At 38.7% G+C, this 17094-nt stretch overlaps 1 protein-coding gene across 1 annotated transcript in view; it reads right to left on the bottom strand.

Moving 5' to 3' along the window:
* LOC146593614 (uncharacterized) overlaps positions 1–17094 on the bottom strand; it is a 166095-nt gene that overhangs the window by 71620 nt on the left and 77381 nt on the right. Inside the window, exon 14 of the mRNA XM_085308958.1 lies at positions 16356–16495. Coding sequence (XP_085165084.1) covers positions 16356–16495 — 140 coding nt within the window. The remainder of the gene's footprint in view (positions 1–16355; positions 16496–17094) is intronic.

Below are 17094 nucleotides of genomic sequence, written 5' to 3'. Positions count from 1 at the left end.
AGGAAAGAAAAAGACATGGAGAACTTCACACTGAGCCAACCTCCCCTGGGATGCCACCAAAAGGCAAAATCAATTTTTAGCCACACCAATTAGCTGAACTAAAAGGTGACTGCCGATCTACCTTCCTATTTAACCTTCTAATACTAAAATATGTGATGAAAACCCTGGACAATTGTCTACTCTGGACTTAAAAATACTTTTCTGTGAATCTTATTTTCCTCCTTGGTAACAAATAAGCTGAGAYTCAATTGTAGACAAGGGCTTGGTGCGGACTTTTGAACAATAAAATGGTTAGATTTATTATAAGCAGAGTTGGATGACACAACATTGGAAACATAAGCAACCAGCCTATAAGCCTGGACTTGGTTACAAAAGCAACCACCACTAGTCTATTTAAATTCAGAATGTCAAAGAAGAATTTTGCTGTGCTATAGCTACTTGGGCCCTCGTACTATAAATAAGAACAAATTRGCACACAATCACCCATATATTATTTTTCCTTATATGAGGAAGCAGTGTGTGCTTCCTCACATAAAGAGTCTACACTAAACACCAATTTTCAGTTGACCTAACTGCCCTGCTGAAGTCACCAGATTTGCAAGCCAATTCACACTGGTGAGGGATCTGATCTATTTTATTTTGCTTATTTTTTTAATATGCATTTGATATTTTTTAACCTCTAGAGATATTAAAATGAACAATAACCTGCCTTTCTAGTGCAGTGTTAAGTACTGATGCAATACATTCCTTTTATTTATCAGAATTATCAGCATTAAATTCTGATAACTTAGCAGAAACATAGCCTTTAAAAGGGCTCTTCAAAGTACAAACTTATCAGTTTTTCACTTTACTTGTATGCAAGCTTATCCTCAAATAAAAATCTTCTCTACTCAGTAAAAACACAGTCTCTGCAGTCTTTTCTTGGAGATTTCTAACAATCACAAGGGGAGAAGGTGTGCTCTGAGACCAAGTCTCTTACACGATCCAGACCAGCAGACTCAGACCCAGCAGGGAAGAAGGCGACACTCAGTAAACCTGGTTCATGTGGAGGCTGCAACTTTATTAAATGTAAACCACATTATGGGCTTATTTAAGTTAATGGGCACAGTGGGTGCTCAACACCTCTGAAAGAGTTTGTGCAAGGGTTAGCCATAAAATAAGACTGTTGCGTGAAGGGGACCTGAGACTTCTGACTAAACAGGTTGCCAGAAAAGCAGCCTTTCCATGGGATTCTCTTTCTTGATAAAGCGTTCTGATTTTAGTGCTGAAGAAAGAAAACTGTTTCGTTTCAGAAGTCCCTCTTGTCAGAATCGTTAACCAGCTCTTCATTCCCACAGCCCCGCTCGCTGTGCGAGGCGCTCTCGCCTGCCGCCTCGCCTGGAGATACCACAGTCCAGTGTCCCCTGGTGCAGCTCSAGCCCCTCAGAGCAGATGAGCTCACGCAGCGCTGCGGGCGACCCAACCTGGCTGGAGAGCCTCGACTTTAGCGGAAAACGGGAACACGAGACACAGCGCCACGGCCGAACTACTGTACGGAGGAGCACGCCCAATGGAAACCAGAAGACGGGCACAAGGGAGAGCACCAAGGGACCTGCCTGCAGCAAAGTGGGCATGCAACCGAGTGACAGCCTTTCTGAGCTAAGCCGCTTAATCCTTCTGGCCTACACATTTTGGCTTCCAATTCTGTTAAAAAGCAAACTTTTCCATGGGAAAAAAGAATCCTTTTCCTAACAGTCCTGATTTGAGCACTAAATTTAGCTTAAGAATGGGTATGGGGTGGTTTTTTGATCAGCAACTTGCTACGGACATCGACAATGAAAATCTCTACAAAATGCTGAACTGAAAACTGAAGGAGGCATTTTTCCAGTTAAAAGACAGGAGTGCTGTATTATAATAGATTCTTGCAAGAAGTAGAACTATCCTCTCTTAACCGAATGGCAATTACTTGCATTATTGTCATACCTAAAATGTCAGTGTTCAGTGATTGCTTTTAGCTCATAGTAATAAATTTCAGACTTTTAAACATCAGAAACAATAAAGCTACATGGATAGAGTGCTTTTAATTGAAATAAAAATTAACCCAACTGCATCATTTTTTAAAATAATAGAAATACAGCTGAAGCAATTTTAATAGTAAATAAACATTGAAACATAACACCACACAATTGTGGCAATTAAGAAAAAAGAAAACTAAGAACCACATAAACTGGTACATTGAACTGTACTAAATGCAAATATATTTATACATAAATGCTTATGAATAGATAGATCTACATTTGTGTCTTTGAATTTGGTACAACCTCCAATCTGGGGGCTGTCAAACAAAAAAATACTGAGGATGAACAATAGTAATTTGCTGTCTTTTGACTTAAAGTATTTTATATTCCTATTTCCAGTCATTTATAATGACAAGATAAAGATTCACAGATTCACTGATAAACAGCAACTTTGTCCTTTTTATTTGCTTCCTAACACTCCTGGAAAGCTTTATAGTAAACAGTTTAGAAGATAATGAAAGGTAAAACTTCCATCTGAAAAGGTTTGATTCAACAAAATTATTGGGACAATCACTTAGGTTAAGTGTTTAGCCCACAGGGCAGTATAAAATTTCATCAAAATTCAAACCATGCATAAATGATCTCAACCTGCAGTGTCTATTTATACCACACAACATGTTAGTCACATTTTTCACTGCAGATTGAAAGTAATGATGAAGTAACAGATAAGGATGAAAGACTGAATATGTGCTATGCCACCCATGTATAATTCAGTTAGTGGCAAACATAGATTAAAAAGTATCCTGCAACAGCATGTATTTTTCAACTGCCTGAGAAAACCTGTGCACCACTAATGAAGAAAAGGGGAAAACAATGAAACCAGAAATATTTCACATACACAAATTAGCTAAGAAAAAAGCATCAATAAATTAGTGGGGTTTGAAGCAGGGATTCAAAGACAACAAGAAATTCAAGTAGGGATCAAAAGAATATTAGATCTTTGATATATTTTGGTTTTGCGGTTCCTTTTAGAAATTATTGACTTTTTTCAAATCTGAAAAACAAAGCAATGTTGGTGTAAAAGGCATCAACTTTGTAAAGCCAAAATTTTCAAATTTTGGTGAATACCATATAAGAAAACCTCAATGTAGATTGTCCAAATAAAATGTAGAATATTATTCCTCAACCTCTAAAAAAAAAGAAAAAGAAAAAGAAAAAAGAAAAGAAAAGAAAAGAAAAAGACAATAGAAAAGAGTTTATGGGATTTTTTTAACCATTTGAAATTTTTGCTTTAGTTTTTCAGATGAAAAGGTCTGAGCCACTGTAAAGGATGGATAGATTTAGGATTAAAATGAAAAATCACGGATCCTAAATAAATGACACCCTTAACTAACAACAGCTACTGAAACAGAATAACAGCTGCCATACATAGTGTCATTCATGAGGATTATGGATCACTMCACTGAGTGCGCCTCTTCTCATTGATCTGCTACAATTTTTGCCTGAACTATTACAACCAGTTTCCCACACACGCACAACTCTTGAAATCACTGCTGTGACACCAACCTTTAGTGGAAGTTCTGGTGCTATTAAATGGTAAATGCAAATGATTAATCAGCATTCTTTTTTTCTTTTTTATGGAATAATAAAATACTGTACAAAATAATAACTTTGCCAGCTCATGTTTCAGAGAGATGATACTGTAGCACCAAAACTGCATGGCAGAGAACTAAACAAAAGGGTAAGTAAGTTAAAAGTATGTACAGAGCTATGTTTTAATTAGACATCATAYTAGTCATAGCAGTCATCAGGTTGCCATCAGCCTAACCAGAGCTAGATGATAAAGATTTGTAGCTGCATTTCGGGGGGACAATAGAGTTAGAGAACAGACTTCTCAAATATCATTAGGAATCTTCCCCGAGCAACAGGGATCCATTAGAGCTGCACACAGAAGTAGTGGCAAGGGAAGGTGAGAGCTGACATCTTTGGGTGCAGAGCAACATCACTTGAAAGGCAGGGGGAGGTTAAATGGTAGAGCACCAAGTCATCTGACTTGGAAAGATTATAGTGTGATAGATGCCTTCAATGATAGCTAATTTAAATGCCATTAGGTGTGTTATATTTCACATGTGGACAGCCTACGGTGTGTTGGAAAGTATTACGGTAGGTTAGCATAAAGTTTACTCTTCATCCACAGTAAGCTGCCATCGCTCCACTGGAAGTGGCACTTTAACAATTTACCCCAGCTGGGGATCTGCCCCTCTGTATTACTGTATCTTTTGCTGTTGTTAGCAAAAGACTTACAGCAGATGCTGAAGCTGGTGGAACTTCAGCAAGTTTCTGCTGACTCACAGCCCCAGAAGAGAAATTAGAACAACGTTAATGAATGTTCAGGCATAACAATGTATTTTTAGTTTATTATGCTGTTCTAAGCTTTCTGGTTTTTTTTTCTTTTATCAAAATGGGTGATATTAAATAAATCGGCTTTCCTGATTAGCATTTTTACATCTTTATTTTTAGTGTAATGCTGTCATTCTTCCAATAAAGTGTAGGAAATGGGAGAGCAAAGCCTGGCCTATGTTACTTGAGTGGATTTCCCTGTAATGTTAGTAACAGTTTGATGCACAATGTCATGAGTAGCATTATTCTCTCATCTTCCCCCACTTAATGAAAATCTGTGAAATAAATGCTACAAGGCAGTACTGCTGGCATGACAAATTCCAAGCCAATAAGTCTTGCAGTTGCCAAGACTTAAGCTCTGAAATTTGGCATTTGGCATTCAGAAGTAGATAACCTTACTATAGTAACTACATTCACTGTATCTACAAGAGGGATGAATAAATCAACAATAATTGAACTACTAAAAGTGTCTAATTTCCAGCATAGTGCTTCAAGCAACAACTGAAATTAAAAAACTGTTAAAACACAGCTACATACCCATACAATCTTGTCATGAATGCAATGAAGCAAAGGTTAACAAAAAAGAATGAATATGCATTCTTTGCTGAAAGTAGCATTCCTTGATCTACAGTAGTGATGAACTGTATAAATGTCAGGTCCCATCCAAACCCCACAGAGCTCTGCATTCCCAGTAGCAAGAATTTTTTATTGTTCCCGTAACATTAGTCAAAGTAGGAAAAGGCTACTTTTGACGCATGTGGAATGCAGCCTGTATTTTGAGATCTGGTAGTGTTTCCAAAGTTAGTGATGATCATAAACCCCTAAAATACAGGTTGTATCTCCAGCGCCTGATCCAAAGACCAGTGAAGCCAAGTAGGAGCATTCCACACGGGTGCAATGTTGTTTAGATCAGGCCTGAAATACCTCCTCTCTTGTTATTTGAATGAAACACTGTGAATTTTACACATTGTCCAAATCAGATTTCACTAAACTTCCCATTTAAGATGAATTTAAGGTTAATGACTTTCAATGATTTCCACACAGCTTCTTCTAATGTACAGCTGTTCACATTAAAAAGAAGAAAACACCCATCTCTTCCCCCATTGTTAATTTTTATTAAAAAAGTGAAGGACTGAAAATCTTTAGTAAAATAATCAACACAACATGTTAAATGGACCAACGCTTTAGCGAAATAGAATAGTCTAACAAGCAGATCTTTTAATGTAATACATTTCATTACTAATACGTGGGAGAGAGACTGCTGTATGTTGCTTTGAAAACTCTCTCCCAGAATGAATTCAGACTGATTATTAATATAGCATAGATGCATTTACATGGGAAACTAAATAAAAATAATGACCACTTTAGCAATGAACTAGAGGAGGGCTCTTCATCTCCCATGACTCTGCTGATCAGTGGCAGTACTCTGCAGAAACACATCTCTGTTGCCCTCAGCACAGTTGACACTAAGCTTTTGGGTATATGCAATCACAATCAACTGCTGAAAGCCACTGACAGTCAGCTGGAATCACTCCTTGGGCCACTGTTTGGAAAGTCCTGCTAGGATCATAAAAATTGGGACTGACCATTTATTAGAGAATGTTTAAAAGTATCAAGGAAGCATATTTCCATCTAAAGCCACTAAAGGATTATCAGGTTTCTGGGACCAACCATTGTTCTTCTTTCAGGACCTAAAATCTTAAAATTATTTATTCACTGATTACCTTGATAAAAAAAAATCTGAGAGCTATGCTTTAAAGCTTTCAGCAGTTCCATTTACCATGTTTTTCCTGGAAGCTGCAGAAGAACAAAGAGGCTACCACACTGGAGGTGCTGGTTCTTATAGCTATCTCCAGGAAAACTAGTGGTCTGTTTTCGACAGGGTTGTGTATTTACATATATTACACATCCACAGACAGGGAAGTATTTCTCCACTTGCACTCAAGTGGTAGTGAAATGCTTTGTCATGTGATGAACTGGACTGAATATGTATCTTTCAGCCTTTGCCCTTTGCCATTTTGTAGGTCAAACCCAATATCTAATGTATGTATGTTAAAACCAGAGAAGGAAAGACTGTCAGAGAAAAGAGAGTCTTTTCTTTGGCCAAAATTCCTGCCACATCTAATGCTAAATTGAATGCTTGTGTCACAAACCTATATTCAAGYATCTTGTAGAAGCTGAGGATCATGACACAATGTTTTGAAATGGAAATGATTCCAATTTTCAAATACTATAAGTTACCAAACAAAGATTCTTGAAGGCTCCTATACTACATTTAACCATAATGCAAAGCAAATAAAAATAAAGTCACCCATCTAAAAAGATGCATGTGATGGCTAAAGATGGCATTGTTTCCTCTACATAAAGCAACCTTCAAAGGGAACAATAATTTGGGGATTAATAGGCAAACAATGCAGAACAAATTGCATTAGTAGTTAGTTAAAAGCTCTGTAAAATAGCTTGCCCTGAATTTCTGAGCAATAAGACTGAGACTTTTTTTTCCTTCCTCAGCTCTCTTTGCCTGCAATTGTTTAGACTGGAGGATTAACAATCAGGGAGGGCATCTCTGCACATTTTTGAGAAAGACATAGCTTTTGGTCCTGCTGCAAGAAAGAATGGCTGAAACAAAGTTTTTTTTCAGATTAAATCCCACAGAAGAAACTATCTGAAATGTTTTCAATCATTATCTATCATCAGAGATCTAAAATAAAAACTTCAGTAGTTATAGGTACCAATACTGGAAGCTTCTGCAGATAAAATACACCTGAGAGCACCCAGTCCATTTAAAACTGAGCTCAAAAGAGTAATTCCTACCTGCATAACCTCTGAGCATGACTACTGCAATTCTCAGTTTCCCTGGACTTCCTGTTAAATCAGAAGACAGACCCATTTTAGTTTACTCAGAATTTAGTAATTAGACTTTCAAACACAGCAAGTTGAGTTGGGTTCGTGGAAACAAGACCAGTCAAATCCAGCCCTCTCCTGCTTCCTTTCGTAACCACGTTTCTGATCTTGGTCCTGCCCCAGCTGATACTGCCAGCAACGGCCATATTGTGCTTCCCCTAAAGCAAAATCCTAAGGCAGTGAGGAGCAAGATTTCACTGTTCATGCAATGGGCAGAGCATGGCAGCAAAGTAGAAGACTCTGGAGCCCCAGATGATGAACCCGGAGGTTTTGTTTTGCTGAATGTTGCCAGCAACAAGTATCGCTTAGCACTGACAGGGAACCCTAGAAGATGAGAAACGCACTGGGAGCAATTACAGGACAAAGTATACTCTCAGTCACCAAAAATACTAAGCGCAAGGGCCTCTTCTCTTGCATTGCTCTAGCATCCTAACTCATTGACTTCACTTCTCTCACCTTACCACTCTGGGTGTTACTCATCACTTTTGCCATCAGCTGCGAGACAAGAAACAAGAATCACAGATTATAAGGTCTATATATGCTCAAACCTTCCTGTTCCTCCTCTTCTCAGCCTACCATCATAGCTTGTTGTTCTCATCCTTTGCAATGCATCCCAGTTTATACTGGAAGCCTGTAAAGGCAGAGACCTTCCTAACTTACCTGGCTGTTTTGTCTCACATCCCTGTATATTTAATAATAATTACATCTCTGCAGAGGTATTTTATTCTGATAGATTCAAAACTATCCCGCAAGGATCTTGCTAGTTATTCATTTTGCTACAGGCTAGAACAGAAAGAGTTAGAGAATTTACTGAAATAACAAAGTTGTTTTACATACATATGGTCTACAGTTCTGTGCCACAGCAGTAACAGATGAAAAGCAGCAATCTATCATATTTTTTCCCCACACTGTACTCAATAGTATCCAAAGTGTGATACCCATTTTGCTACCAATGCACATATATAACTCCCACTTATTTACTGTAGTGCCCTGAAGATGTGACAGTTAGCCCTGTAATGCACTTATATTTTTATTCATTCTATTCATTAGAGATGAGCATGCATAGTGTACTTATAGCTTTGCTTCTCTCTCCTAGTCATCAGTAATATAATCTTTCCCAGCTCATGAAAACAAAATGTGTGTTATATGACAAACAACAACCCTATCTCCCTCTGCTCAATGCTTTACAGTCAGCTCGTCAAGCCTTCTACCTTCCTCAAAGCCTGCATAGAGCAAAGGAGGAGGATTCAGCTACGTTGAAATGTGCTGTTGTGCTGCACAGGAGTCAAGGCTAAACACTCTGATATGCCCATGAGGGAGAATGCCTGCAGGACTCCCCCAGAGGCACAGCCACTGTCCTAGTGCCAGAGACTCCAAAAACTCTGGGAGACCAGGCTGCTTGGCAACTGGAGAATCTATATTCCTAGTACATAAGAAGGGGAAGGGAAACTGCTGATTTCTGTGAAAAATCTGTTTGAGAGCCATGTTCTGTCATGGTACTTAACTTTCCTCTGACTATTGCCAAATCTGAACAGTCTTTTGCTTTTACCAGATTGCAGTTCTCTGGGTCGGAGGAGGAGAAAAAAGGCATTTTGGCAGGGAATTACAAACCCGTTCTCCTGGAGAGGGCTAGGGGGGAACTATGAATTGTTTGTTCCAGTGGCAAGGAGCAATCACCTGCTACTCCAGTTGTCATATACAATCTCAGAGCAACCACACAAGTCCCTTGCTAGCATCACTATGAAAACTGTTTTTCAGATGGAGGTTGCTGAAGGCCTGAGTTCACGCCTCTCTTCTGATYAAGAACATTCAAAGCCAGTAGGAAAAGAACATCACCCCAGCACTGTTGGTGGATGGTTCACTCTCTATTTCTTAAAGGACTCCTTGGCAAATAGGATCTGGTCTTTTTTCAGCTGAKTGATTTGCATCATTAGTTTCTACTCCCCATTGCTAGTGGAGTCGTGCAGATCTGGAACCTGCAGGAGGATGGCCAACATCTGCCAGCTCTTCTCATCATCCTCAACTTATAAATAAAATTATCATCATGCATAATTGCACTGAAGTCCATAGGTATTTGCAATATGAAAGGTTTGCCTGCCACCATAGTGACATCAAGTTCACGTAAAACCAACTGTATGAACAAATACTGGAGGGCTTTGCAAAACTGCCCTGTAAAATACACCTCTTTGAGCACAGCACCATGCTTCCTTAGCACMTATTTTCAGTCCTTGAATTTTTATTTCCCATTTTTCCAGCAACTTAGATAAACTTTGACACATTTTAAGACACCCTAATACTGAAGCCAAACTGAAGGCAATTCAGGTAATACAAAATATTGCATAATCCATGGAAATAAGTGAGTCATAGCTAGAATAGGCCCCTGATGTTCATAACCTGCTGAAGGTGAGCATGGCTAAAAAAAATTTAACCAGGCTGGTACAGGAAAAATAAAAGAAAGAATTTATAGCATCTAAATTCAGAAACCTATTCCTTTTTATGACACTGCTAGGACATGAAGGCAATCATGCTTTAGATTGTCTAATCTGCTGGTCATCTTCTAGGATTTATGAACTCCTTATCAACTTGAATATCAAAATCTGTGTTATTCTGCCACTTAAATTATATAACTTAAATTTGGACAGAGAGATAGTAGAGCAGACACTAGGTATTTGCACCTTGTTTTTATTTCAAATTTGATTTCCAAATATATCAGTTTGGTTCCCTCTGTCTTCATCTCCCTATCTGCAGCAGCCAGAGATTCACCTTATTGCACCARTTTACCACAATGCACTGTTATGAGGATGCGGTTCTCTATATACAACAGGCTGCAAAGAGACAGTCTCCACAAATGTATGTAGTCCATTGCACATTTCCCATTTATGAATGAAAAGAAAAGAAGCAATAGATAGCTTTAGAAAATTACAGGGAACAAGGAAGATGCTATTACTATATTTACTCATTTGTCCATAGGACTAGAAGTCTCCAAAAAGTGAACTTTTATCGCAAGTGAGAAAAAAAAATACAAAACTGAAACAAATGCAAAAACTCTACAGAAATACATACCAATGTGATATAAAGAGCCAACTGGAAAAGATGTGAAGACATTCACAAGTGTAAACATCAATCTGTCATCTGAAGACATGAAAAAAACCATTACCCCTACCCTGCTGTGACTTACTTGCAGAASAAAACTCCCATTGAGAGTCCAGAATCAGGACCAACCCTGGAGACGACACTCCCTGCTCTCAGACAAATCCTAAGCATTTTTAAGAAAGATTTGAAGGCATTCACAGAAAACAAGTGGACTTCTGATTTCTCCTAACAGAGGAAACTTGACCTACCTTTAAATCTCCATCTTGAAAAACATTAAATGTATTTCACTTCAAAATGGAATTAGAAACAATAAAATAGCCTTTAGGTAGACCATCAGCAGTTACTGAGAAGCTGTTTCTTACAGTAATTTTTTAAATAACTAGCACTTTTAAAGCAAGCCATGTAGAACTGTTCCTCTTTTGAAAAAGAATGTTCAATGCCTACTCKTAATGACAATATTTTATATATATTACATGAAGCAGGTCCTACTAGGACAGCTATAAAAAACTGGTAAAATTTGACCTTTACTTTTAGGTAAATGTTACGTATTTGACTAAAAGGTTGCATTTATAGGCAGCCACCTGATCCTTTTTTATTTTAATGAAATCTTTAGAAGAGCTCAAGGGAGAATCTAGGGAAACTTTTAAAACAGACAGCACTAATTTTGAACAAATTTTAAACACTCAGACAAGGATTTTCCTCCAATGTGTAATTCATCATCCTCCTTACTCAGTGTAAATTCAATCTGTTCTGTTTGTATGACATAAACAACAAGCAGTTTCACAGGAATGAGGCAAACCATATGTGAAGGTGTTTTAGAAAGCACAACAGGGAATACACCGAGCAAAGAAGCATCTGCATTTATTTCAATGTCAAATCACATGTGTGTTATAAAAGGAAAGTTTATCGTTTTTATTAAAAAAACAACTTTACTATATCGTACTGTTTACAGTTAACTCTTCCTATCCCTCAGCTTTCTCATCGGTTTGGCCAAAAACATCAGCAGATAAAATGATAAAGGCCATAGGTGTAGCCACAGCGTTGCAAGGGGGTCGTCAGTCCTGTTGGCAGTGCCCAGGCTGGCAAGCGCGCTGCCAAGAGCCTGTTTCTTCCCACCCTCCCCTTGCTCCCCCGCCAGGACTGGGACGGGGGCTGGAAGGCAGCACCAAAGCCTGGCCTACTCCCACTGGTTTCAGAGGTGTGGGCACACAAATCTCGGTAGGACTGWCCTCTTACTGAAGTCAGCACACCGCGAGGCACCCGCTCGCCTCCCRTCTCAAGACACCGTCCGATCCAGCTGGGCAGCGCTGTAGAAACCTACCACTTCGCCTGCCACAGCGCAGGGCACTACGTATTTTTCTGTGAGGCAGTTCCCTACAATAAATTATTTTTACAGAAGCTGGCCAGAGTCAGCTTAACACGTTTGGACTTTGGGAGGAAACATTTCAAAGCAGTATTTAGCCTGGGTAGGAGCTACAGGCATGTTGTTAAAAAGCTAATTGCTCTGAGACAAAGGATGATCATTATTTTTCTGTTAGTCTGCAATATTAACCCTTAAGAGCTGTGTTTGATGGTAAGTTGTTGGTTATGCTACTCATTATTTATACCTAAACTGAAGCTTGAAGATCTCTGAAGTTACAGAAAGTGCTTTTGTCTTATTTTTGTATGTTAAAAGAAATACAAGTTTTTGAAATCTGGGATCTTTTTCCTATCTCCAATGTAATTGGAGAAGAGAAGCAGTAATAAAATGTTAAACTACTGAAATCATTCTTATATCTGTATTTATCACTCACAGAAAAACCAGTGCTACAGTGACAAATAATAACACAGAAATTTATTTCCTCAAATTTTGTTTGTTTCAGGAACTGAACAACAGGGCTAGAAAGCTTCTGGGAACCCATTTGCACACAACCTTTCTAGACCTTTCTGTATCTACTTGGGTTATAAATGCCATGAGAACAATTTTTTTCCTTCAATTTTGACCCTTCTGATTCTCTTCGTAAGGCAGATTTTCAGAGAAAGTAATGTGAAACAGATTTAAATTACTATTCAAAGAGAAAAAGAGAAAGATTTTTTGGTTTCCCCTTTTCAGTTCRCTGTGCGAGGCCAGCTTTTGAAGCTTCTGGGCTGCAAGGGTCAAAAATACTCCAAACATACTGTCTCCCAAAGTAACTGATTTCACCTGTCTTATTTAGGCAACAGACAACAAAAATATCCTTTTTCCACTGCAGGTCACATACACTTTTAGTTCTAGAAATGCAAACTGTTGTGAGAAAGAAGACCCAGGCAAGYCATGGTATGGGGAAAGGTCTTTGGAGTCCGTGCTCCAGGAACGTCTGCAAAACACGCAGTAACCATTTAGCAGCTATGGGACTGCAACTGCACTTAATCACAGCAACTACATGCACTGCCTTTTAATGGCTGCCCAGATTCACCTGTTGTAGCAACCTGTTTTCTCTTTTATGTTTCGGACTCATCCCCCCCTTTCACTGAACCGAAGTAAAATCCTGCTGCTTTCAGCAAGGCTGTATCTGGGCACAGTGAAAAAGTGACTCACGTAGGTTGTAAGATGYAAGCTGTAGGCTGTGGTCTGTAGGCCACTGTAGATTATGTAGGTCATGAAGCCATAGGCTTGCACAGGAGATCCTTTTATTATATATGTATAATGCTGACTATAAGGAGGTTTGACTACAGCCTGTGGATGTGAGACGCCACTGTTAAATTAATACGAATGGTAAAGTATAACCATGCTGTACCAATGAGAAAAAAGATCATGATTATCACAGAAAAAATCATGATCTCAAAAGAATATTTTGCTCATACTCTCCAATCTGCCCTTTGGCAAGCCCTAGAAGAAAAGAAAAAGATGAGAGAGAGGAAAGAAGAAAGGGGGGGAAAAAAAAAGGAGGAGGAGGAGAGGGGGAGAGAAAGAGGGAGAGACAGACAGAGAGAGAGAGACAGACTGAGAGCGGATGCTTTTAACTTGTCACAGTACAACACTAGCTTTTAATTAATACAGCCTATGTACAACTTTGAAGACTGTTGGTTGTACAGTATTTTATGATAAATACATTTTATGAGATTTTGTTTTTAAAGTGGATTTTGTAAAATAACCTGCCCCAATAAATGATTTACCAGCTGCAATAAAAGATCAAGGAAATTGTTCAGATTGCATCTTGGAGCATCTAAAACTCTGAAGTTTATTGAGATCTAAGCTACCCCCAGATCTACAGTCCTATTAAAAAGTTTTGTAGTAGCTAATTATCTTGCATTGCATTTTTTAAAGGGTAGCAATCCTAGAAGAGAGGAAAGTCTGGGAACAAAGCGGGGTTGACGCCCTTTAATGGAGAGAAGAAAAAAGAAGAAAAGGAGGAAAAACAGACAGAAGTGAATAACAACTGAAACATCATACTTATATGTTAACAAATGGAACTAACAACTCATGAGGGATCTGATATTCCTTCAGTTATAAAAAGAATTCAAATTAACTCTCAGTTTCTCAGTTAAAAAAAAAAGAAAGAAAGAAAGAAAGAAAGAAAGAAAGAAAAGGATGAATGAGGACACATTCTCTATATTGTGTGCTAAGTATTACTTGACCAAGGATGGAGTAATTTGTTTTCCTATTCTCTTTATTTTTGATGAAGATGACATTGTATCAGTAGCAAAGCAGAGAGTGAAGAAATGCTAGGTTCTCTTCTGTTCTCACCTTATGAGACTTTCAAGTAAAAAATAAATAAATAAAGCAAGCACTAGTGTTTATTTCAAATAAGATGACAGAAACATAAATAGAAAATGTATTGAAATAATCAAATACCAGCCTCAACTATCTTCACAGAAGAAAGGACAGTGCTGTCACCACGAAGCATATCTCGTGGCTATCCAGAACATACGGTTCTTGCCCTGCAACTTACTGTGCTCGGACCTACCTCTGGCCTTCAGGGAACCCCATGAAACCAGCATCCACATGTCTGCCTGTTGCAGAGGTACAGGGCTCCAAAACTAACCAAACTTTCTAAGAAAAGACAAGGAAAGAAAAAGGGCCCTAATTCTGAAATCAGGCTGCGAGGTGCATGCCAACTTGGGTGCCAATTTGTCCGAACAAATGACAYTTCCCTCGGCTTGCCTGGAGTACCTTGTGCAACGCAGACGCCACGTGCTTCAGCGCCTGGAGCCAGGCTGCTGCAGAGATGGGGCTGGAAACCATCATGTGCTCTAGGAACACTTGAATGCTGAGGAAGGATGGATCTGGGCCCCTTTCCCAACACTTTCAAGCTGAATGACTTTGGAAAAAATGAAAGAATGACGCTGCCCAGTTGCTGACTTTAAACATTAATTGGATCACCGTAACTCTGCAAGACACGTAAGATAGACRGTGAAGTTCACTGGCAGAGAAATAAAGCACCTTGAGATAGGAAGTGTTTAAGGTATTTTGGTCAATCTAATTTTAAAAACGAGATAGATAAAATAAAACAGTGGGAGCAGGCAAGGCTATGTGAATTCACACTGTTATTCTAAAATCTATTCCTAAATTACAGCTGGAATGGGCAATACCTTAATAGACCAAAAATAATCAGGGTTAATTCAGCAGAACTATGACAGTCTAATTAAACGATTGTGTGTCTTTTTTTCCACTTGATCACAGCCTCATTCAATAGTTAGGGCTGACCACCTCTAGGGATGAATTCAGGGCTCTATAGAGAAAACACGGAGGGAGTCTGCTGAGTTTTAGCTAACTTTCTCCAGAACTTTACAGGCGCCACGTGAATGAGGCAAGAGAGTGCAGGAAAATATACGCTATTCTTGGGACCAGTGATGTGGAAGGCTTCTTGGATGGCCTCATTAGGTAATTCTGCCTTCAAATGTTTACACAGGAAAGCATCCACCCTATTTTGACTCTCAGTTTCTGTGTGCTTTATTTGAAACTCTAGAGACTGATTTGTGGAAGATCATGAGCATCAGAGAAGGACAATTGGGTCTGTCTTTTAAACATTCAAAACATAAGGTGAAGGATTATGATTTTATTTCATGAAGGATTTGGTCTTCTTTTTTTTCCCACTAATTATAAATAACTGACCAAATTTGAAATTACCTAGGGAGTGAAATGCCAGGAAAAATGATTAAGTAAATGGAAAGATTTAATTTTGACACAGTTTTCTTAATTTCATTTTAATTTATCCTTTTGTTTTATGTCCTATACCATGTGTGTATTTTGTAATAGAAAAAAAGATATAATATTTAAATTAACATTGAAACAGGGAGTGTGCAGCTCTTAAAATATTGCAATGGGGATTTTGTTAGAAACCTTGTTTCATTTCTTCTCCTAAAATATACTTTGACAAAACTGGAACAGCATCTCAAAGCAATGCAACAATGTCAAAATTGCATTCTCGGACATAAAATGGTTACAATTTTTTTCTGATCAATTTTACTCATAAATAATAGTAAGAAATGAGAAAAAAACCCAASGTCTTCAGATGCTTGGAAATGGTAGAAATATTTTACCTCATTTCCCTATCTGTAAAGTGGAAACAATGCCCCTTCGTTACTTCACAATGATTCTAAAGATAAAAATGATGCAAAGATAAATTAATTTATACTTGTAAAGTTCTATATGGATGGAACGTACAAGAAAATCAATAATTCTGTATTCCAGGCAGGGTTTCCATGCTGTAAATAGGGCCAGAGGCCACAGTGAACAAAAAGYAAAAATAAAATACTTCATATTTACACAAACAAACACTATTCAAACAGGAAGATGACCTCTGGGGAAAAATAGCGTATGGCCTCATAATCATAACATCCATGCACAAAGGGGACAAWCCAAAATTGCTTAGGTAACCATCAGCCTTTACATGTTGGATTTTGTAGTGCTAACAGCATTCATCTAAATGTAGATGCCTCTACAAGTGTATCACGGCACACTTTAGGGATGCAAAGCTATTTGATGCTAACAGTACCTACCATACAGAAAAAGTGTATTTCTCCAACTCCTCCAAGTAAAAACTGTTCTCTGAAGATGCTTCACCTCCTTTTGTACTTGTGTTGTTCACAGAACTTGATTTTTCTTGATAACATTGTTCAGGTGGGTTATTCCAGTTGATCTTTAAATGGAAAAAGAAAAAAGAATTAGAATAATAAGGTCATTTACGAGGCACAGCTAGTTGCTGCGTAGCAGCAGTAGCTAAGAGCTGCCAGTTTCACCCTAGTTTGAACTTCCAGCTCTGCTTGACCCCCCTCCCCCCCCCCCCCCCCGCTGCATAACAAACTTGGGATACAACCATGGCAAACCTGACTCAATATGCTTAAGAGTACTGTTCAGAGAACTGACTCACACTCCCGCAAGGCTGTGGTTTGACCAGCCCTCTTACACAGGTGTAAGCTCATGTTGCTACCCAAAGTCATCCGTCTTCTTCGACCTGCTCATTTTCGCCTGCGTTGCACAGCCTGCTCTGCCAGCACAAGAATTCAGACATCCACATAGTGAAGTATAGGGGGGAAACTGATCTTGGAAGGAAATTAATGATATTTGGCCTCTTTCCTTTCTTCTCTCTCTCTCTCTCTTTTTTTTTTTTTTAACTGGGTTAGCTCTCAGCTGGACCCATTCTGATTCATGCCGCCACACTCAAATACTTATGCCAGCTCAAGGGAGGAGATGGGATGGTACTGCATGTTTCAGCACAGGTGCTAGCTTATGCTGGTT

Source organism: Rhea americana, unplaced genomic scaffold, assembly GCF_003343005.1.
Source record: "Rhea americana isolate MKP2758 unplaced genomic scaffold, rheAme1 scaffold_288, whole genome shotgun sequence".
In the NCBI taxonomy this organism is placed as follows: domain Eukaryota; kingdom Metazoa; phylum Chordata; class Aves; order Rheiformes; family Rheidae; genus Rhea; species Rhea americana.
Note: the sequence above shows the minus strand (reverse complement) of the source record. Positions and strands in the feature narration are given on the sequence as shown.